We start from the raw sequence: 23,480 nt of genomic DNA, 5'->3' as shown, positions 1-23,480 counted from the left end.
GAACCCAGGAGGCGGAGGTTGCAGTGAGCTGAGATCATGCCACTGCACTCCAGCCTGGGCGACAGAGCAAGACTCTGTCTTGAAAAAAAAAAGAAAAAAGGAGCAACAACAACAAAAAACACCAAATTACACTTCAATTTAAAATGTAGGCTGGACCGGGCGCGGTTGCTCATGCCTGTAATCTCAGCACTTTGGGAGGCCAAGGCGGGCAGATCATGAGGTCAGGAGTTCAAGACCAGCCTGGCCAATATGGTGAAACCCTGTCTCTACCAAAAATACAAAAATTAGCCGGGCATGGTGGCACGTGCCTGTAGTCCAAGCTACTGGGAAGGCTGAAGCAGAAGAATGGCTTGAACCCAGGAGGCAGAGGTTGCAGTGAGCCGAGATCGCGCCACTGCACTCCAGCCTGGGTGACAGGGCAAGACTCCATTTCAAAAAAAAAAAAAAAAAAAAAACGGTAGGCTGGGTGCAGTGGCTCAAGCCTCTAGCTCCAGCACTCTGGCAGGCTGAAGCAGGTGGATAGCTTGAGCCCAGGAGTTCCAGACCACCCTGGGCAACATGGCAAAACCCGGTCTCTACAAAAAATACAAAAATTAATCAGACATGGTAACTTGAACCTTGTAGTCCCAGATCCTTGGGAGGCTGAGGCAGGAGAATTGCTTAAAACCAGGAGGCAGAGGTTTCAGTGAGCTGAGATTGTACCACTGCACTTCACCCTGGGTGACAGAGTGAGCCCTTGTCTCAAATTAAAAAATATATATATATATGTGTATATACTAATAAAATAATAATAATACAGATAGACCCTTCTTGCACATGACAAGGCCCTGGAAATGTTCTTTTTTCCTTATCTGGGTGCTGGCCACATGAGGTGTTCACCTTGTGAAAGCTCCTTCAGCCTCATATATTTAGGATCTATGCCCTTTTATGTATGTATTTCCTACTTCAAAAAAAAGTTTAAAATAAATATTCCCTTTGATTGGCTAAATAAAAGACAGTCCATCCACAAATGTACTATTCTATGATACTGTGAAAAAATACTGTGCTGGGAGCCATGGCACACACCTGTAATTGGTCCCAGCTACTCAGGAGGCTGAGGTGGGAGGATCCCTTCAACTCAGGAGTTCTAGGCTAGCCAAGGCAACATAGCAAGACCCTGTCTATTTATTTATTTTTTTTTTTATTTTTTTTTTTTATTTTTTTTTTTTGAGACGGAGTCTCGCTGTGTCTCCCAGGCTGGAGTGCAGTGGCGTGATCTCGGCTCACTGCAAGCTCCGCCTCCCGGGTTCACGCCATTCTCCCGCCTCAGCCTCCCAAGTAGCTGAGACTACAGGCGCCTGCCACCACGCCCGGCTAGTTTTTTGTATTTTTAGTAGAGACGGGGTTTCACCATTTTAGCCAGGATAGTCTCGATCTCCTGACCTCGTGATCCACCCGCCTCGGCCTCCCAAAGTGCTGGGATTACAGGCTTGAGCCACCGCGCCCGGCTTATTTATTTTTTGAGACAGGGTTTCGCTCTGTCGCCCAGGCTAGAGTGGAGTGGCGCAATCTCGGCTCACTGCAACTTCCACCTCCTGGGTTCAAGTGATTCTCCTGCCTCAGCCTCCCAAGTAGCTGGGACTAGAGGTGCACGCCACCATGCCCGGCTAATTTTTTTATTTTTAGTAGAAACAGGGTGGCTGGGCACAGTGGCTCACGCCTGTAATCCCAGCACTTTGGGAGGCCGAGGCGGGTAGATCACGAGGTCAGGAGTTTGAGACCATCCTGGCTAACACGGTGAAACTCCATCTCTACTAAAAATACAAAAAATTAGCCGGGCGTGGTGGAGGGCGCCTGTAGTCCCAGCTACTTGGGAGGCTGAGGCAGGAGAATGGCATGAACCCAGGAGGCGGAGCTTGCAGTGAGCTGAGACTGTGCCACTGCACTCCAGCCTGGGCGACAGAGTGAGACTGTGTCTCAAAAAAAAAAAGCTTAGATGCCGCCGCACTGAGTATGAGATGCCCACATGTGTTGGGGGGAGACAGATGTCACATGGGTGTGCAGACAGAGCAAGACTCTGTCTCAAAAAAAAAAAAAAAAAAAGCGGGGTTTCACCGTGTTGGCCAGGATGGTCTTGATCTCCTGACCCCATGATCTGCCCGCCTCGGCCTCCCAAAGTGCTGGGATTACAGGAGTGAGCTACCATGCCAGGCGACCCTGTCTCTTAAAAAAATAAAATAATAATAACAATAAATGATTGAGGAAGCTTTGGAGGTTTTGACACGAGATCATCTCCAATATACATTAGGCAAAACAAATAAACAAATAAAACTCTGAGTGTGGTGACTCATGCCTATAATGCTAGCACTTTGGGAGGCCAATACAAGAGGACTGCTTGAGCCCAGGAGTTCACGACCAGCCTGGGCAACATGGTGAGACCCTGCCTCTTAAAAAAAAAAAAAAAAAAAATGAATTGAGCATCACGGCACTCACCTATAAGTCTCAACTACACAGGAGGATCACTTGAGCCCAGGAATTTGAGGCTGCAGTAAGCTATGATCGTACCACTGCACTCTAGCCCAGCCTGGGCAACAGAGTGAGACCCTGTGTATAAACAACAACAACAAAGAATAAAGTATGGTCCAGGGTAAGAGAGAAAGAGGGAAACTTTCATCATAAAACCATAGCATCTTTTGTATTTAAAGCAAGTGACTGTATTATCCCTTTCAAAGAAAATAGCGGCAAGTAACAACCTTTTCATATATACATATATATGTGTATGTGTATAGATATATTTTATTTTATTTTTATTTATTTATTTTTTTTTGAGACGGAGTCTCGCTCTGCCGCCCAGGCTGGAGTGCAGTGGCCGGATATCAGCTCACTGCAAGCTCCGCCTCCCGGGTTCACGCCATTCTCCTGCCTCAGCCTCCCGAGTAGCTGGGACTACAGGCGCCCGCCACCTCGCCGCCCAGCTAGTTTTTTGTATTTTTTAGTAGAGTCGGGGTTTCACCGTGTCAGCCAGGATGGTCTCGATCTCCTGACCTCGTGATCCGCTCGTCTCGGCCTCCCAAAGTGCTGGGATTACAGGCTTGAGCCACCGCGCCCGGCCTAGATATATTTTAATATATATATAATTTTTTTTTTCAGAGTTTCACTCTTGTCATCCAGGCTGGAGTGCAATGGCACAATCTCAGCTCATTGCAACCTCTGCCTCCTGGGTTCAAGCAATTCTCCTGTCTCAGCCTCCCACACAGCTGGGACTACAGGTGTACATCACCACGCCAAGCTAATTTTTGTATTTTTAGTAGCGACAGGGTTTCACCATATTGGTAAGGCTGGTCTCGAACTTCAGACCTCAGGTGATCCACCCGCCTCAGCCTCCCAAAGTTCTAATATTAGAGGCGTGAGCCACTGTGCCTGGCCAATTTTTGTATTTTTAGTAGAGACAGGGTTTCACCATGTTGGTCAGGCTGGTCTTGAACTCCTGACTTCAGGTGATACACCTGCCTCGGACTCCCAAAGTGCTGAGATTACAGGCGTGAGCAACCACACCCAGTCATATGTATATATGCTTAAATCAGGTGCCAGGGCCTCACTGCAGGCTGAATTGTATTCTGGCAAATGGGACAAGGGAATCTGCTTTTCTGTTTTGTTTTGTTTTGTTTTGTTTTGTTTTTTGGGGGGGAGGTTTGTTTTTTTTGAGACGGAGTCTCGTTCTGTCGCCCAGGCTGGAGTGCAGTGGCCCGATCTTGGCTCACTGCAAGCTCCGCCTCCCGGGTTCACACCATTCTCCTGCCTCAGCCTCCCGAGTAGCTGGGACTACAGGTGCCCGCCACCATGCCCAGCTAATTTTTTGTATTTTTAGTAGAGACGGGTTTCACCGTGTCAGCCAGGATCTCCTGACCTCGATCTCCTGACCTCGTGATCCGCCAGCCTCGGCCTCCCAAAGTGCTGGGATTACAGGCATGAGCCACCACACCCAGCTGGAATCTCCTTTTTATTTTGAGACAGGGCCTTCCTCTGTCATCCAGGCCGGAGTGCAGTGGCACTATCTTTGCTCACTGCAACCTCTGCCTCCTGGGCTCAAGCAATCCTCCCACCTCAGCCTCCCAAGTAGCTGGAACTACAGGTGAGCACCGCCACAGTCCGTTAATTTTTAAATTTTTTGTAGAGACAGGGTCTCACTATATTGCCCAGGCTGGTCTCAAACTCATGGGCTCAAGCGATCCTCCCACCTGGGACTCCCAAAGTGCTGGAATTACAGGCATCAGTGACTGTCCAGCCAGAGTCTGGTTTTTGTTGTTTTTTGAGACAGTCTCGCTCCATAGCCCAGGCTGGAGTGCAGTGGCACCATCTCAGCTCACTGCAACCTCCGCCTCCCAGGTTCAATCAATTCTCCTGTCTCAGCCTCCCAAGTAGCTAGGATTACAGATGTGCACCACCATGCTTGACTAATTTTTATATTTTTAATAGAGATGGGGTTTCACCATGTTGGCCAGGATGACCTCAATCTCCCGACCTCAAGTGACCCACCCACCTCAGCCTCCCAAAGTGCTGGTATTACAGGCATGAGTCTGTAATCCTCGGCCGGCCAAGAGTCCTTTTTTTTTTTTTTTTTTTTTGAGATGGAGTTTCGCTCTGTCATCCAGGATGGAGTGCAGTGGCGCCATCTTGGCTCACTGCAACCTCTGCCTCCCAGGTTAAAGCGATTCTCCTGCCTCAGCCTCTCAAGTAGCTGGGACTACAGACACGCTAATTTTTTGTGTTTTTCTTATTTATTTATTCATTTTGAGACTGAATTTCACTCTTTTTGCCCAGGCTGTAGTGCAATGGCGCAATCTCGGCTCACCACAACCTCCGCCTCCCAAGTTCAAGCGGTTCTCCTGCCTCAGCCTCCCGAGTAGCTGGGATTACAGGCACTCACCACACCTAGCTAACTTTGTATTTTTAGTAGAGATGGGGATTCACCGTGTTGCTCAGGCTGGTCTCAAATTCCCGGCCTCCGGTGATCTACCCGCCTTGGCCTCCCAAAGTGCTGGGATTACAGGCGTGAGCCACCGGGCCCGGCATTTTTTGTATTTTCTGTAGAGAAGGGGTTTCACCGTGGTAGCCAGGATTGTCTTGATCTCCTGACCTCGTGATCCGCCAGCCTCGGTCTCCTAAAGTGCTGGGATTACAGGTGTGAGCCACCGCACCTGGCAAGAGTCCGTTTTTTAAATAAGCATCACTACTGACCCCCTGCCGACCCTAGTTTTATTTCTCCATGGTCAGAGTTTATTGTTTTGGATTCTAGAATCTTTTTCTGCACTGCTCTTGCCAAGCGTGGGCTGGATGGGAAGGATGGCAGTGCCCATTGCTGACATCCGCCGGGGCCCAGAGCCATTTCCCCATTTCCCTCGGAACTGCTGCCTTCCTTTAGATATGATCTCTGCTGAGGAATGTACTTCCTGCCCAACCTGGTCTCACCCAAGTCAATGCCTTGGGTTGCTTCTCCATCAGCTCAGGGGAAAGCCATGTCCTCAGTAATACCAGCCCCCGGGGCCTCCTGAGCACATCGAGCTTGCCAGACTATGCAAAATGCTTCCTCTACCAGTGAGTGTGGTCCACCGAGTCCTACAGACAAAGACACAGAGCTTCAGAGAGGTCACGGACTCACCCAGGGCCACACGGCTCCTAAATGTCAGAGCCAGGATTTGAGCCTGGGTTTGTCTGATGTCAGCCCCTAAACTCACGATGGATGGGAAGCCACTGGGGCAGGAGGGTAGGATAAGTGAGTCACTCTTCCACACCATCCCTAGGGGAAAGCTCCCTAAAGCTCCCTTCATCTATCAGGGACTTTATGGGCCAGTCCAAGGCCCCCAGGTTTTTGGTTCTGATGTGAAGGGACTACTCCAAGCTAAGCAAAACCCCTACTTCAAGCAATCAAACCAGATGGCCCCTCTGGCCCCAAGGCAAAATATAATTAAGTAACAATGTGGTTTGTTTGCTGTTCTTTCTGCATGAAACACACTTCCCCTAAATCTTCCCACGGCTGGCTCAACTACCAACCCTTAGTAACCTAAAATAATCGCTGCTGTTTCTGCCACACAAGATCACACGATGTCCCGTTCTTTGCTTCACAACTTACAACCTAAAATTACACATTCCTTCCCTTGACTACTCCCTGCGGTCAAGGATTTCACTGCTCTATTCACTGCTGGGTTTCCAGTGTCTAGACCCCTGCCTAAATTGTGCTCAACAAATATTTGTTAATTGAAGGTACTCCCTTAAGCCCAGAACAAGCTCTGTCTGGCGGGGTCCCCTGTCTCATGTGTGGGCCTGGGAGGTCTGCCCAGCTCCGTCCACAGCTCAATTCCATCCTTTGGCCAAATTCAAGGCTGGGTGAATCATATCATTGTCCTATCTGCCCCTCATCCCTGTCCCAGCCAAACTTCATAGAGACCCAAGACCCCCTCAGATGCTGCCCACAAGCAGGCAAGACCTGGCTGGAACCTCAGGCTGAGACTCTCAGGTGAGAGACAGCCTGCCACACCCAAGGAACACACAGCACCCGCAGCCGCTGGGGCTGGGATTTGAGCCCAAATCAAGACCAAGGGGGTCCCTCCAGAGGACTGGGCAGCAGCTTCAATTGAGAAGGGGGTGCTGGGAGGTGGCCAGGTACTGCTGCCTCCCCTTGACTGGGCTCTGCAGGGAAGGTCCCAGCCTCCCTGATCTGTCTCTCCCGGTAGCCTCCTGAGGCCATACAGTCCCTAGGGGCAGGGAGGCACAGCTCTACCCAACTTGTTTTTCTTGAATAATTTCGAGCAGTTTCCGGCCCCCTCCCCAAGGCCCTTCAGTGTCACAGTTTCCAGGAAGTTCTTGTCACACAAAGAGGGGCGCGACAGTGCTTCTTTGCCCCCAGGGTAGTACCACATGGGGCTGGGACTGAGTTGGGTCTTGGGGACCCAAAATGGAGAAGAGAAAGGAGAAACTAAGGATGGCAACTCCCCCCACCGTGGGAATCCAGGGGAGGGTGGAACCACAGGGCGCTGGTGATAGAGAAGCCCACATCCTGGGCCCATGCCCAGGGCCAAATGCCTGAGGCCGCCCCAAGAGGTTCGCCGGAGGAAGTTCCAGCCGCCAGCACCTCCCGAAATGGGAGGTGGGGGCCCCTAGCCCCTTGCACAGGGAGGGGAAAGTTTCTCAATTGTTTCCTGCTTCCTTCCTGCCTCCTCACCAAAGATGCCCTTCTTTCCGCCGTTTCCAGGCGGCTAGCCAGACCCGGTGGGCTGTCAGCTGGGTATTCGGTCTGCCCAGTCTTGCCTCAGTTTCCCCATCTGGCTAAAAGCCCTGGACGGCTACTTCTGGCGGAAAGCGGCAGGAGGAAGAAGTGGACAAAGGGGTTTGGAAGAGGAAGGGGATTTGGGGAGGTCAGGGCCCTGTCTCTTTTCCGAGCCCGGATCGCCGCGCCTCCCCTCCCCCGCCCGCCATCTGAGCCACCCAGATAACGGGACCTCCCCGGGCGGAGCATGCGCCATGAGCACCGGCCCATCAGCCGGAGGGGGAGCTGGGGCTCCCGGGGAGGGGACGCAGGGCGACCCGGCTGGAGCAGGGGGCGTGGGATCCGCGCAGTGTGGGATGCGGGGGCCCGAGCGCGGAGGGCCCTCCAGCGGCAGGGCGGGTGCCTAGGGTCTCAGATGTCCCCCTGGCTCAAGGTCCTCCCACCCCCAAGTCAGCAAAAGCGGCCCCTGACCGGAGGGAGCTCCTACCGTAGGCTCCGTTTTTCCGCTCGTCCTCCATGGCCGCAGCGGGGCGGGGAGCGGAGTCCGAGCCAGCGCGACCCCAGCCCGGGCGGGCGGGAGGCTCCGCGGGCTGCAGCGCCCCGCCCCGGGCCCCGGCCCCGCCCCGCCCGCCGGGCCAGCCCCCGCGCGCCTCCTCCAATGGGAGCCTCGAGCGGGCGAGGGCGGGTCCCGGGGGCGGGTCCTGGCCCGGGATGGGTGGGGCCCCAACCTTTGTTTCCAGTCTTGGCTCTCAAGTAACCCTCCTGAGGGTGTGCACGGTGAGCAAAGAGAGGTCTGTCATTCATTCATTCATTCATTCATTCATTCATCTATGCATTTCATCGTCAATGAGATATCGAGACTGGGCGTGGTGGCGCGGGCCTGTAATCCCAGCCACTCCGGAGGCTGAGGCGGGAGGATAGCTTGGGCCAAAGAGTTCCAGACCAGCCTGGGCAACATAGGAAGACTCTCGTCTGTACAAAAAATTTGAAAAATTAGCCGGGCTTAGCCGGGCGCGGTGGCTCACGCCTGTAATCCCAGCACTTCTGGGAGGCAGAGGCAGGCGGATCACGAGGTCAGGAGATCAAGATCATCCTGGCTAACACGGTGAAACCCCGTCTCTACTAAAAATACAAAAAAATTAGCCAGGCGTGGCCGGTGCCTGTAGTCCCAGCTACTCGGGAGGCTGAGGCAGGAGAATGGCGTGAACCCGGGAGGCGGAGCTTGCAGTGAGCCAAGATCGCGTCACTACACTCCAGCCTGGGCGACAGAGCTAGACTCCATTTCAAAAAAACAAAATAATAATAATAATAATTAGCCGGGTTTGGTAATGCACACTTGTAATTCAGCTACTCGGGAGGCTGAGGTAGGAGGATCACTTGGGTCCAGCAGTTTGAGGCTGCAGTGAGCTATGATTGTTCCACTGCCTGGGCAACCCTGTCTCAAAATAATAATAATAATTAATAATAATAAATGATGGATAGATAAATAATTGATAGGTAGCTATTGATCACGGTGTACCACTGAACATACCAAAAGATGCCATTTCCATTCATCAGATTGGTAAGAATTTTAGAGTTTGACAACATAAAATCAGGGGAGTAAATGCTTTGAAGCAGAATGCTTTCTGGCAGAAAGAGTAAATCCAAGTCATGTTCACCTGGTGCGATTCCTGTCTGGCACTGACCCTGGACAAATCACTGCAGGTGTGTGTGCATGGGATGTAGTAACCAAGAAGTGTTCCCTGTAGCCTCGACAGCTGTTGTGGAAAAAATGGGTGAAAACAGACCGAGGGCGGAGGCTCACGCCCGTAATTCCAGCACTTTGAGAGGCCGAGGCGGGCAGATCACCTGAACTCACGAGTTCGAGACCAGCCTGACCAACATGGAGAATCCCCGTCTCTATTAAATATACAAAAAATTAGCCTGGCATGGTGGCGCATGCCTGTAATCCCAGCTACTCAGTAGGCTGAGGCAGGAGAATCACTTGAACCAATGAGGTGGAAGTTGTGGTGAGCCGAGATGACGCTATTGCACTCCAGCCTGGGCAACAGAACTGGGCAAAAAGTGAAACTCTGTCTCAAAAAGAAAAAAAAAAAAAAAAGAAAGAAAAACGTGTGAAAATATCACTGCACTCCAGCCTGGGTGAGAGAGTGAGACCCTGTCTCAAAATAATAATAATAAAGCACAAAGTCATCAGGGAAATGTAAATCGAAATGTCGATGAGATACCATTGCACTCCCACCTGAATAGCTAAAATTAAAAAGACTGGTCGAACCAAGTGTTGAGGAAGATGGGAAGCATATGGGGGCTCTCCTACACTGTTGGTGAGAATGTAAAATGCCACAACCAGTTGGAAAACGATCTGGCAGTTTCTTGCAAAGTTAATGCCCTAGAAATTGCATTCCTAGGTATATACCCAAGAAAAATATAAGCGAAGAAAAGAAAAAACCCACAGAGACATTCATATAAATGTTCATGGCAGCTTTATAGTATCCTTATTTGTAATGGGCAGAAAAACTAGGAGCAGCCCAAATGCCCATTAACCGATTAATGGTGAAGCAAACCATCATGGGTTTCACCCATACCATGGGATTCTCCTTAGTGATGAGGAATGAACATTTTATTCTTTCTTTTTTTTTTTTTAGAGGCAGGATCTTGCTCTGTTGCCCAGGCTGGAGTGTGATGGTGCAGTCATAGTTGTCTGAAGCCCTGACCTCCTCAGCTCAAGTGATCCTCCTGCCTCAGCCTCCCAAGTTGCTGGGCCTACAAGCACACACCATCATGCCTGGCTAATTTTTTTTTTTTTTGACAGAGTTTTACTCTTGTTGCTTGGGCTGGATTGCAGTGGCGCAATGGCGTGATCTCAGCTCACCACAACCTCCTCCTCCCAAGTTCAAGTGATTCTCCTGCCTTAGCCTCTGAGTAGCTGGGATTACAGGCATGTGCCACCACGCCCAGCTCATTTTGTATTTTTAGTAGAGACGGGGTTTCTCCATGTTGGTCAGCCTGGTCTGAAACTCCCGACCTCCGGTGATCCTCCCACCTCGGCCTCCAAAAGTGCTGGGATTTTAGGTGTGAGCCACCGCACCTGACCATACCCAGCTAATTTTTTAAATTTTTATAGAGAGGAGGGTCTCCCTATGGGTGCCCAGGCTGGTCTCAAGTGATCCTTCTGCCATAGCCTCCTAAAGTGCTGAGATTACAGGTGTGAGCCACAGCGCCTGGTCCAGGAATAAACTATTGATACAGGCAAAAATATGGATGAATCTCTCCCCAAAAAGCATAATGCTGTGTGAAAGAAGCCACACACTTTTTTCTGAAGTTCTAGAACAGGCATTGCTAATTAACCTATAATGATGGAACATAGATCAGTGGTTGACTTTTGGAACGGTAATAACTACTGGGATGACAGGAGCAGCTTCTGGGCAATGGAAACAGAATTGTAGTTACATACCTTAGTTCAATTTGTGAATACTTGATCTTCTCAACCCCACTCCCCTCCGCCTTTTTTTTTTTTTTTTTTTTTTTTGAGACAGAATCTTGCTCTGTTGCCCAAGCTGCAGTTCAGTGGCAATTTTTGTATTTTAGTAGAGACAGGGTTTTGCCATGTTGCCCAGGGTGGTCTCGAACCCCTGACCTCAGGTAATGCACCAACCTCAGCCTCTCAAAGTGCTGGGATTACAGGTATAAGCCACTGTGCCCAACCAACGTCTATCCTTTTAAAATATGTGTTGCTGGCCGGGCACGGTGGCTCGTGCCTATAATCCCAGCACTTTGGGAGGCCGAGGTGGGTGGATCACAAGGTCAGGAGTTCAAGACCAGCCTGGCCAACTTGGTGAAACCCTGTCACTACTAAAAATGCCAAAAAAAAAAAAAAAAATTAGACAGGCATGGCAGTGGGCACCTGTAATCCCAGCTACTCAGGAGGCTGAGGCAGAGAATTGCTTGAACCCGGGAGGCAGAGGTTGCAGTGAGCCAAGATTGTGCCCCTGCACTCCGGCCTGGGTGAAAGAGTGAGACAGCATCTCAAAATAAATACATAAAATAAAATAAAATAAAATAAAATAAAATAAAATAAAATAAAATATGTGTTGCTTTTCCTGGTCAGGTTGCCAGCATCATGCTCTTCTGTTCATTTTTCTTTTTTTTTTTTTTTTTTTTTTTTGAGACGGAGTCTTGCTCTGTCGCCCAGGCTGGAGTGCAGTGGCCAGATCTCGGCTCACTGCAAGCTCCGCCTCCCGGGTTTACGCCATTCTCCTGCCTCAGCCTCCCGAGTAGCTGGGACTACAGGCGCCCGCCACCTCGCCCGGCTAGTTTTTTGTATTTTTTAGTAGAGACGGGGTTTCACCGTGTTAGCCAGGATGGTCTTGATCTCCTGACCTCGTGATCCGCCCGTCTCGGCCTCCCAAAGTGCTGGGATTACAGGCTTGAGCCACCGCGCCCGGCCCTTCTGTTCATTTTTCAAGTCCCTTGTGGGCAAGAATGTGGTCGTGGAACTCAAGGATGACCTGAATGTCTGGGGCACCCTCTATTTGGTGGATCAGTATCTCAACATCAAATGAGCTGACATCAGGGTTACACACCTTGAGAAACAGCCTAACATTTTATCAGTGAAGAATGTCTAGCCTGGGTGCAGTGGCTCACACCTGTAATCCCAGTACTTTGGGAGGCCAAGGCAGGTGGATCACCTGAGGTCAGGAGTTTGAGACCAGCTTGGCCAACATGGCAAAACCCCATCTCTACTAAAATACAAAACTTAGCTGGACGTGGCGGCGGGCACCTGTAATCCCAGCTACTTGGGAGGCTGAGACAGGAGGATTGCTGGAACCCAAGAGACGGAGGCTGCAGTGAGCTGAAATCATGCTGCTGCACTCCAGCCTGGGCGACAGAGTGAGACTCTGTCTCAAAAAAAATGTAAAAAAAGACTGCTTCATTCCAGGCTCAGTGGTCCCGTATGTACAGTTGCCAGCAGAGGAGGTCGACACACAGTTGCCATAGCATGCAGCAAAGAAGAAAGCCAGCAGTAGGGACAGCCCTTCCTTCTCTTCCCCTCCCTCTTTCTTGGTGACCTGTAACCCCAAGTCCCAGCCCAGGACCCCTAACTCCCAATACTTGAAAAGGTTTTCTTTGTGTTTTTTTATTGATGATGGTTTTGTGGGTTTTTTTTAAAAAGGGAAGAGTGGATAAGAGGAATAATAGGGAACGGGTATCCTTTGTTGAGAAAGGGAGAAGAGGTAGGCTGGGAAACTCCAAAGCCTTCCCAGTCCACGGCACCTGCCGTTCTCACTACCTCCCTGGAGATGGTGAAAGGGAGGGCTTCCTAGGTCTGTCCAGGGTACCATGTGATTCACCTGGGGGGATGAAAGAAATCTGTCCCACGTCAGGAATAACATTTATGATGCAAATATATATGTGTGTGTATATGTATACACACACATATACACACACTATATATATAATGTAACATATGTATATAACATATATTACATGTATACGTATGTTACATTTATGTACGTATGTTACGTTTTCATGGATGCAGTGTGTCACACACATTGGGAGTCTGAGGCAGGAGGACTGCTTGAGCCCAGGGGTTCCAGACCAGCTTGGGCAATAAAGTGAGACCTTAATAAACAGGCTGGGCGCGGTGGCTTACGCCTGTAATCCCAGTACTTTGGGAGGCCGAGGTGGACGGATCACGAGGTCAGGAGTTCAACACCAGCCTGGCCAATATGGTGAAACCTCGTCTCTACTAAAAATACAAAGAAAAAAAAAATAGCCGGGCGTGGTGGTGCGCACCTGTAATCCCAGCTATTTGGGAGGCTGAGGCAGAAGAATCGCTTGAACCCGGGAGGCAGAGGTCGCAGTGAGCCAAGATCACACCACTGCACTCCAGCCTGGGTGACAGAATGAGACACTGTCTCAAAAAAAATAAATAAATAAAAATAAATAATAATAATAATAAATAAATATATGTTACATTCAAAATGAGAATTTTTTAAGTCGTTTAAGAAAAAAGGAGGTGGGCCTGCAGATTATAATAAGAGTGAATGTTTAGTCAGGAGCAGTGGCTCACACCTGTGATCCCAGCACTTTGGGAGGCAGGAGGGTCACTTGAGGTCAGGAGTTCAGGACTAGCCTGGATAACATGATGAAAACCTGTCTCTAAGGCCAGGCGCGGTGGCTCGCACCTGTAATCCTAGCACTTTGGGAGGCCGAGGTGGGAGGATCACCTGAGGTTGGGAGTTCGAGACCAGCCTGACCAACATGGAGAAATCCTGTCTTTACTAAAAACACAAAATTAACCAGGTGTGGTGGCACATGCCTGTAATCCCAGCTACTTGGGAGACTGAAGCGGGAGAATCACTTGAACCTGGGAACTGGAGGTTGCAGTGAGCCAAGATTACACCACTGCACACCAACCTGGGCGACAGAATGAGACTCGGTCTCAAAAAAAAAAAAAAGGAAAGGAAAGAAAGAGTGAATGTTTATAGAAAGCTTAGTCAGAGTCAGACAAGGCATTAACTGCTTTTTTTTTTTTTTTTGAGACGGAGTCTCGCTCTGTCATCCAAGCTGGAGTGCCGTGGCATTATCTCCGCTCACTGCAAGCTCTGCCTCCCGGGTTCATGCCATTCTCCTGCCTCAGCCTCCCAAGTAGCTGGGACTACAGGCACCCGCCAACACGTCTGGTTAATTTTTTGTGTTTTTAGTAGAGACAGGGTTTCACCAGGTTGTCCAGGATGGTCTTGATCTCCTGACCTTGTGATCCGCGTGCCTCGGCCTCCCAAAGTGCTGGGATTACCGGCGTGAGGCACCGTGCCCGGCCTGTGCTTTAGATTATTATTATTTTTCAAACTCTTTTTCTTTTTTTTTGAAATAGAGACCAGGTCTCATTAGCCTCAACTGATCTGCCCATCTTGGCCTCTTGAAGTGTTGGGATTACAAGCATGAGCCACCACACGGGCCAAGCACCTTTTTTTTTTTGAGCGAAGGTCTCACTCTGTCACCCAGGCTGCTGGAGGGCAGTGGCGCGATCTAGGCTCCCCCAGTAAAGCACTCTGTCTCTCTGTGTGCATATATATATATTTTTGTTTGTTTGTTTGTTTTTGTTTTTGAGGTGGAGTCTCACTCTGTAGCCAGGCTGGAGTACAGTGGCGTGCTCTCAGCTCACTGCAACCTCTGCCTCCCGAGTTCAAGCAATTCTCCTGCCTCAGCTTCCTGAGTAGCTGTGACTACAGGCGCCCGCCACCACGCCAAGCTAATTTTTTGTATTTGTAGTAGAGAAGGGATTTCACCGTGTTAGCCAGGATGGTCTCAATCTCCTGACCTCATGATCCACCGCCTCGGCCTCCCAGAGTGCTGGGATTACAGGCTTGAGCTGCCGCGTCTGGCCCAAGCACTCTATATTAAATCATTATAACAATTTTCCAATTGGAGAAAGTGACCCAGAGAGATGAAATAATTTACCCATAGTAACATAATCAGCCTGTTACTCTGCAAGGATCTGAACCCAGGGAGTCGGACTTTACACCCCAGACACACTTCCTTCCCCTTCAACCACATGCTTTCCGGAGTAGCGTCCAGGTCATATTGTTGAGTGATAATAGCAAGTAGTATTTATTTTTAAATTTAAGACAGAGTCTCTCTGTTGCCCAGGCTGGAGTGCAGTGGCACGATCTCAGTTCACTGCAACCTCCTTCTCTTGGGTTCAAGCGATTATGTGCCTTAGCCTCCAGACAGCTGGGATTTCAAGTGTTCCCTACCATGCTCAGCTTAATCTCTCTCTATATATATTTTGTTGTTGTTGTTTGTTTGTTTCGTTTTGTTTTAGTCTCGCTCTGTCACCCAGGCTGGAGTGCAGTGGAGAGATCTCGCCTCACTGCAACCTCTGCCTCCCGGGTTCAAGCAATTCTCCTGCCTCAGCCTCCCGAGTAGCTGGGATTACAGGCATCCACCAGCATACCCGGCTAACCTTTTGTATTTTTAGTAGAGACAGGATTTCATCATGTTGGCCAGGCTGGTCTCAAACTCCTGACTTCAGGTGATCCACTTGCCTTAGCCTCCCAAAGTGCTGGGATTACAGGCGTGAGCCACCAAGCCTTCCCAGTTTTTATATTTGTAGTAGAGACAGATTTTTTTGCCATGTTGCCCAGGCTGGTCTCGAACTCTTGGCCTTAAGTGCTCCAACCCGCCTCTGCTTCCCAAAGTTCTGGGATTACAGGCGAGAGCCACTGTGCCTGTCCACAAGTTGTATAGTCTTATATGGCATGGGAGAAAGAGAGAGAGAGAGAAAGAGGAGAAAGAGGGTACAATATCACACACACACACACACACACACACACACACACACACACACACACCCTTGCATGTAACCCAGATGAAAAAGATCTGAATGAGCCAGTGGTTATGAGAGGGATGAAGATTGGGGTATGGGGATGTCACAGGGGACTTTTTTTTTCTTTTCCTCTCATATCTCTGCTGGAAGGAACTTTCGTCTTTCCTTTCCTTTCTTTATTTTGTATTTTGTTGTTTTCTCAGGAACTGGCTCAGCACAATCTTTTCTTAAGATGTGATCTTGCTTTGTCACCCAGGCTGGAGTGCAGTGGTGAACCATAGCTCACTGCAGCCTCGATCTTCCGTGCTCCAGTGATCCTCCCACCTCAGACTCCTGAGTAGCTGGGCGCAGTGGTTTACACCTGTAATCCCAACACTGCGGGAGGCCGAGGTGGGTGGATCACTTAAGGTCAGGAGTTTGAGACCAGCCTAGCCAACATGGCGAAACCCAGTCTCTACCAAAAATACAAAAATTAGCCCAGCGTGGTGGCAGATGCGTGTAATCCCAGCTACTTGGGAGGCTGACGCAGGAGAATCGCTTGAACTGGGAGGAGGAGGAGGCTGCAATGAGCCGAGATTCTGCCACTGCACTCCAGCCTGGTCGACAAAGTGAGAATCCGTCTCAAAAAAAAAAAAAAAAAAAAAAAAGCTGGGTGCATTGGCTCATACCTATGATCCCAGCACTTTGGGAGGCCGAGGAGGGCCTCCCAAAGTGGTCAGGAGTTCGAGACCAGCCTGGCCAAGAGACCAGCCTGGCCAATATGGCAAAACCCTGTCTCTACTAAAAATACAAAAATTAGCCAGGCATGGTGGTGGGCACCTGTAGTCCCAGCTACTTGGGAGGCTGAGGCAGGAGAATGGCGTGAACCCGGGAGGCAGAGCTTGCAGTGAGCCAAGGTCACACCACTGCACTCCCTGGGCGACAGAGCAAGACTCTGTCTCAAAAAAAAAAAAATAATAATAATAAATAAAATAAGTAAATAAAAATACATAAAATAAAATTAGCCGGGTGTGGTGATGAGTGCCTATAATCCCAGCTACTAGGGAAGCTGAGGTAGAAGAATTGCTTGAACCTAGGATGTAGAGGCTGCAGTGAGCCGAGATTGTGCCACTGTACTCCAGCCTGGGCAACAGGGCGAGACTCCATCTCAAAATAATTTAAAAAAAAAAAAAAGAAGAAGGAGAAGAAGAATGATGGGTGCCGGGGGTTGGGACGGGGAGGAGGAGTGTTTCATGGGGACAAGTTTTCCTTTGGGAAGATGAGAAAGTTCTGGAGATGGATGGTAGTGATGGTTGCATGACCATTAAAGTGCTTAATGCCACCGAACTGTGCACTTCAAAATGGCTAAAGTGGCCAGCCAGCTGTGGTGGCACATGTCTGTAGTCTCAGCTACTTGGGAGGCTGAGTTGGGAGGATGGCTTGAAACAGCAGGAGAGGAACTGAAATTCGGGAAGTTAGGGTGTCTGGGGCAGCAGGTTCGGGTGGTGCCCTGTGGCAGAGGTCAGCAGGTGTCTGACTGTGCCAGGTGGGGGTGGTTGGAGGGCAATGGGGGGGAGCATAGAGGATATGAGAGTGAGTGAGAGTCAAAAAATAATTGTGAGTTTCAGAGAGATCCCTTTAGTGGTGTGGAGAAGGGATTGTGGACAGGGCCTAGAGGCATGGTCCCTGGGAGAGGCTGGGGGAGGCTCCAGGCATCCAGAAGGAACGAGGACAAGGCCACAGCCTCAGGGGGATGGGGGAGGTCACCACTGAGGTGGGGCAGGCGGGACAGGCAGAGCCTGCACACAGAGCTGCTCTGTTCTCTGACCCCGAGGAAGCTTTTGGGCTCATGAATTTTTCATGCCAAACAGGCCTGGAGCTTCAGATTCCAGGGCACTGGGCCCAGGCTTTCAGGTTCTGTTTACTGCCTGAAAACATCTCAGGGACCCAGAAGATGAGTTCTTTATTTTGTTGTTGTTGTTGTTATTTTTGAGACAGAGTCTCACTCTACTGCCCAGGCTGGAGTGCAATGGCGCAATCTTGGCTCACTGCAACCTCTGCCTCCCGGTTTCAAGTGATTCTCCTGCCTCAGTCTCCCAAGTAGCTGGGACTACAGGCATGCGCCACCATACCTGGCTAATTCTGTATTTTTAGTCCAGACAGGGTTTCACCATTTTGGCCAAGCTGGTGTCAAACCCCTGACCTCAGGTGATCCACCCGCCTCAGCCTCCCGAAGTGCTGGGATTACAGGCGTGAGCCACCGCACCCGGTCGCCAGGAGACGAGTTATTTTGAGGTTCAGCAATGTCTAGGCTGGGGTGAGGACCCAGCAGTGACTGCATCCCCCTAGGTGACCTCAGCAGACAGCTGCTGGGAGCATGAAGGACCACCCCCCTCCTTTGGACAGAAGCAATATAAAGTCTTGGGCTTTAGGCTGGGCGAGATGGCTCACACCTGTAATCCCAGCACTTTGGGAGGCCGATGTAGGCGGACTACTTAAGTCCACTAGTTGGAGACCAGCCTGGGCGACACTGTGAAATCTGTCTGTACCGAAAAGTATAAAAATGAGCTGGGTGTGGTGGCCACGCACCTGTGGTCCCAGCTATGCAGGAGGCTGGGGTAGGATAATTGCTTGATTGTTTGAACCCAGGGAGATGGAGGTTGCAGTGAGCTGAGATCACACCACTGCACTCCAGCCTGGGTGACAGAGACCCTGCCTCAAAAAAAAAAAAAAAAAAAAAAAAAAAAATCAAGGCCAGGTGCAGTGACTCACCCCTGTAATCCCAGCAATTTGGGAAGCTGAGGTGGGTAGGTCACCTGAAGTTGGGAGTTTGAGACCAGCCTGACCAACATGGAGAAATCTTGTCTCTACTAAAAACACAAAATTAGCCGGGCATGTTGGTGCATGCCTGTAATCCCAGCTACTAGGGAGGCTGAGGCAGGAGAATCGCTTGAACCTGGGAGGCGGAGGTTATGGTGAGCCAAGGTCGCACCATTGGCCTCCAGCCTGGGCAACAAGAGCAAAACTCCGTCTCAAAAAAAAAAAAAAAAAAGGCCAAGCGCAGTGGCTCAAGCCTGTAATCCCAGCACTTTGGGACGCCAACGTGCAACGTGGGCCGATCACAAGGTCAGGAGTTCGAGACCAGCCTGGCCAATATGGCAAAACCCCATCTCTACTAAAAATACAAAAATTAGCCGGGCATGGTGGCACAAACCTGTGGTCCCAGCTACTTGGGAGGCTGAGACGGAAGAATCACTTGAACCCATAAGGTGGAGGTTGCAGTGAGTCAAGGTCACACCACTGCACTCCAGCCTGGGTGACAGAGTGAGACTCTGTCTCAGAAAAAAAAAAAAAAAAAAAAATCTTGTGCTTTCCAGGGCTCAAATCCCAGCTCTGCTTCTTCTGACTGGATGACATCGTAAAAATCACTTACCCTCTCAGGGCCTCAGTTTCCCTATCTGTCAAATGAATATAATAGAGTTGGGGGAGGTGGCTCACATCTGTAATCCCAGTGTTTTGGAAGACTGAGGTGGGAGGATGGCTTGAGGCCAGGAGCTCAAGACCAGCTTGAGCAACGTAGTGAGACCCCATCTCTACAAAAAATTTAAAGATTAGCCGGGAGTGGTGATGCTCACCTGCAGTCCCAGCTACTGGAGAGGCCTAGATGGGAGAATCTCTTGAGTTCAGAAGATTGAGGCTGCAGTGAGCTGTGATTGCACCACTGTACTGCAGCCTGGGTGACAAAGCAAGTCCTTGTCATAAATAAACAAACAAATAAACAAATAAAATAAACAAGTAAATAAATAAATAAATACAAGATAATGGGCTTCCCTAATTCAAGGGATTGTCTTGAGGATTCCTACATGGGAGACATTTAGGGCCACCCTCACTTAGGGTGAGCACGATTTAAGCCAGAGTTAGTGTTACTAATAGTAATATTTGCATCCAGCAATATAGCAAAGTAGGCGGAAGCAGGCTGGGACCAGACTGTTAAATCCTCAGATATGAATTCTGGCTCAGCTTCCTCCAGGCTGTGTGGCCGCGGGCTTGGGCAGGTGCCTTCACCTCTCTGTGTCCCTGCTTCTGACTTTCCAAGATGGCACGAAGGAGACCTGTGCCAGATGATAACTTTTTATTTTTCATTTTATTTATTTATTTTTTTGAGATGGGGTCTCACTCTGTCACCTAGACTGGAGTGCAGTGGTGCAACCTCGGCTCACTATAACCTCCGCCTCCCCGGTTCACGTGATTCTCCTGCCTCAGCCTCCCAAGTAGCTGGGATTACAGGCGCGCGTCACCACGCCTGGCTAATTTTTGTGTTTTTGGTGGAGATGGGATTTTACCAAGTTGGCCAGGCTTGTCTCAAACTCCTGGCCTCAAGTGATCTGTCCATCTTGGTCTCCCAAAGTGCTGGGATACAGGCATGAAACATGGCTCCTGGCCCGGATGATAATGTTTTCATTAAAGTGCAGTGCTGCTGTCAATGTTGATGTTAATTTCAGGTGGAGAGGCAAATGGATGATCCTGATAGCTGCTGTTCTCTAAGTCCCCACCTCCAGGGGCTGATAAACGGCTGGGGGCGGTGTTTGGGGAAAGGACAGGTGAGGTCTGGGTAGGCCGAGTCTTGCTCCCTGGAGGCCCTGAAGGACATCTCCTTCCCTCAGCCAAGCAAGGTGGTTCTGAGCAAGGCTGAGGTTTACTTTCCCTTTCCTTCTGCCCTGTCCTCAATACTACCGCACTTTGGGACGCCAAGGTGGGTGGATCACGAGGGCAAGAGTTTGAGACCATCCTGGCCAACATGGTGAAACCCTGTCTCTAATACAAATACAAAAATTAGCCAGGTGTGGTGGCACGCACCTGTAGTCCCAGCTACTCAGGAGGCTGAGGCAGGAGAATGGCTTGAACCTGGGAGGTAGAGGTTGCAGTGAGCTGAGATTGAACCACTGCACTCCAGCCGGGTGACAGAGCAAGACTCCATTTCAAAAAAAAAAAGGAAAGTCATGGGGTGGAATCTGGGTCTGCAGTAGCTGGTGTGCATGAAACATGCATGGAGCTAGGGGTTGTGCCAGGCATTTGGCTATGCAATTGCAGGAGAGGGCACCATAGCTGTTATACCCATTTAACAGAAGGGGAGACTGAGGCACAGCAGGTGCAATCACCAGCCCATGCCTTACAGCCAGTGTGTGGTGGTGTCAAGAATCAAACCCAGCATCTGTGCTCTCAACTGCTACATCATCATCCAGATCATCATCTTCATCCTCCTCCTTCTCAGCGACATGGTTGACAGTCAGCTTCCAAGTTCCCTTCCAACACCACGTTGCACAGAATAACTCATTTAATCTGCACAAACCAGGTACAGTGGCTCAGACTACGTCTGTAATCCCAGTACTTTGGAGGGTCAAGGTGGGAGGATTGCTTGAGCCCGGGAGTGTGAGACCAGCCTGGGTAACATACAGAGACCCCAAAAAATTAAAAAATTAGCTAGGTGGGCCGGGCGCGGTGGCTCATGCCTGTAATCCAGCACTTTGGGAAGCTGAGGTGGGTGGATCACGAGGTCAGGAGTTCAAGACCAGCCTGGCTAAGATGGTGAAACCCCATCTCTACTAAAAATACAAAAAAAAAAAAAAAAAAAAAAAATTAGCCTGGCATGGTAGCAGACACCTGTAATCCCAGCCACTTGGGAGGCTGAGGCAGAGAATTGCTTGAAGCTGGGAGGCAGAGGTTGCAGTGACCAGAGATTGAGCCATTGCACTCCAGCCTGGGTGACAAAGCCAGACTCCATCTAAAACATAGAACAAAAACAACCAAAAAAAAGTTAGCTAGGTATGGGCCAGGTGCAGTGGCTCACGCCTGTAATCCCAGCATTTTGGGAGGCCAAGGCAGGTGGATCACGAGGTCGGGAGTTCATGACCAGCCTGGGCAACATAGTGAAACCCCGTCTCTACTAAAGATACAAAAAATTAGCTGGGCATGGTGGCGCACGCCTGTAATCCCAGTTACTCAGGAGGCTGAGGCAGGAGAATCGCTTGAACCTGGGAGGCAGAGGTTGCAGTGAGCAGAGATCACATCATTGTACTCCAGCCTGGGTGACAGGACGAGACTCCATCTCAAAAAAAAAAAAAAAAAAAAAGCTAAGTGTGACTAGGAGTGGTGGTTCATGCCTGTAATCCCAGCACTTTGGGATGCCAAGGCAGGTGGATCACCTGAGGTCGTGAGTTCGAGACCAGCCTGACTAACATGGAGAAACCCCATGTCTACCAAAAATACAAAAAAATTAGCTGGGCGTGGTGGCTCATGTCCGTAATCCCAGTTACGTGGGAGGCTGAGGCAGGAGAATTGCTTGAACCCAGGTGGCGGAGGTTTCAGTGAGCTGAGATCGTGTCATTGCACTCCAGCCTGGGCAACAAGAGCAAAACTCCGTCTCAAAAAAAACTAACTAGGTGTGGCGGTTTGTGCCTGTAGTTCTAGTTACTAGGGAGGCTGAGGTAGAAGGATGGCTTGAGCCCAGGAAGTCGAGGCTGCAGTGAGCCATGATTGCATCACTGCACTCCAGTCTAGGGTACAGAGTGAGACCCTGTCTCTACAAAAAACGTTTTTTTGGCTGGGTGCAGTAGCTCACACCTGTAATCCCAGCACTTTGGGAAGCCGCGGCAGGTGGATCACCTGAGGTCAGGAGATCGAGATCATCCTGGCTAACACGGTAAAACCCCATGTCTACTAAAAATACAAAAAATTAGCCGGGCACAGTGGTGGGCGCCTGTAGTCCCAGCTACTCCGGAGGCTGAGGCAGGAGAATGGTGCGAACCCGGGAGGCGGAGCTTGCAGTGAGCCGAGATCACCCCACTTCACTCCAGCCTAGGCGACAGAGCGAGACTCCGTCTCAAAAAAAAAGAAAAAAAAAATTAGCCGGGTGTGGCGGTGCTTGCCTGTAATCCCAGCTACTAGAGGCAGGAGGATTGCTTGAACCTGGGAGGCACAGGTTGCAGTGAGCCAAAATCATGCCACTGCACTCCAGCATGGGCAACAGAGCGAGACTCTATCTCAAAAAAAAAAAAAAAAAAAAAAAAAGGTTTTTTGGAATGAATAAGAGTAATTTGTAAGAATAATAAAAGCAAGTACATTTGTTCTGGTCCACAGTTCCTGTTACTGAATGAATGAGTATTTCAAATTCACTCAGTAAAATTCACCAGTAAAATTTATTATATGAATGAGTGAATGAATGAATTGGACAAATTTTGAGCACTCAGTGCTGAGCACTAGGGACATAAACATGAACCAGACAAAGTCCCTGTTGTACTGGGGCTGACGTGTGTGGGTGAGACTGAGGAGAAACAAGATGAATGGATGGATGAATTAATGATAGGATGAATGAATGGATGGATAGATGGGTGGATGAATGGATAGATGAATTAATTAATGAATACAAGAATGGATGAATGGATGGATGGATGGATGGATTGATAAATGTTTAGGTGAATAAATTAATTCAAGAATGGATGAACAGATGGATGGATGGATAGATGAATAAATTGATGAATGTTAGAATGGATGAATGAATGGATGAATAAATGGATGGATGGATGGATAATGGATAGATGAATAAATAAATGAATGCAAAAATGGATGAATAAATGGATGCCGGATGGATGGATCAATGAATTGATGGAAGATGGCTAAATGAGTGGATGCATGGATGGATTAATGAATGGATGGATTAATGAATGCAAGAATGGAAGGATGCATGGTTGGATGGTGAATGGACAGATGAATGAAAGGAAGGATGAATGAATGGATGGAAGGATGGATGACTGGTCTGGGGTCTCCACCCGTCATTACTGCTGGGTGGCTAGGGAAAGTGAAGGGGGGCAGCAGACGCATCTGAAGTCGTAGTACCTCTCCCGGCCCCGCAGCCGTCTTCACGTTGGC

At 49.6% G+C, this 23,480-nt stretch overlaps 1 protein-coding gene and 1 long non-coding RNA gene across 10 annotated transcripts in view; one reads left to right on the top strand and one right to left on the bottom strand.

Moving 5' to 3' along the window:
* SLC44A2 (solute carrier family 44 member 2) overlaps positions 1-7,837 on the bottom strand; it is a 50,479-nt gene extending 42,642 nt beyond the window's left edge. For all 8 annotated transcript variants that reach the window (XR_013408905.1, XM_077977407.1, XM_077977410.1 and 5 more), the window contains exon 1: positions 7,731-7,837. Coding sequence is in view for 7 of the 8 variants with exons in the window: in XM_077977407.1 (XP_077833533.1) it covers positions 7,731-7,761 (31 nt within the window). In the remaining variant the exon portion in view is untranslated. The remainder of the gene's footprint in view (positions 1-7,730) is intronic.
* Positions 2,775-7,814, top strand: LOC144336659 (uncharacterized). Of its 2 annotated transcripts, none has more exons than XR_013408917.1 (3): positions 2,775-3,286; positions 3,423-3,945; positions 5,162-7,814. It is a non-coding gene; the product is annotated as an uncharacterized LOC144336659 (long non-coding RNA). The 2 variants fall into 2 exon arrangements; XR_013408916.1 differs by lacking the exon at positions 2,775-3,286 and adding an exon at positions 4,852-5,031 and having other exon boundaries at positions 3,622-4,681.
* Positions 7,838-23,480: the final 15,643 nt, after the last annotated feature.

This window comes from Macaca mulatta, chromosome 19, assembly GCF_049350105.2.
Source record: "Macaca mulatta isolate MMU2019108-1 chromosome 19, T2T-MMU8v2.0, whole genome shotgun sequence".
In the NCBI taxonomy this organism is placed as follows: Eukaryota; Metazoa; Chordata; class Mammalia; order Primates; family Cercopithecidae; genus Macaca; species Macaca mulatta.
Note: the sequence above shows the minus strand (reverse complement) of the source record. Positions and strands in the feature narration are given on the sequence as shown.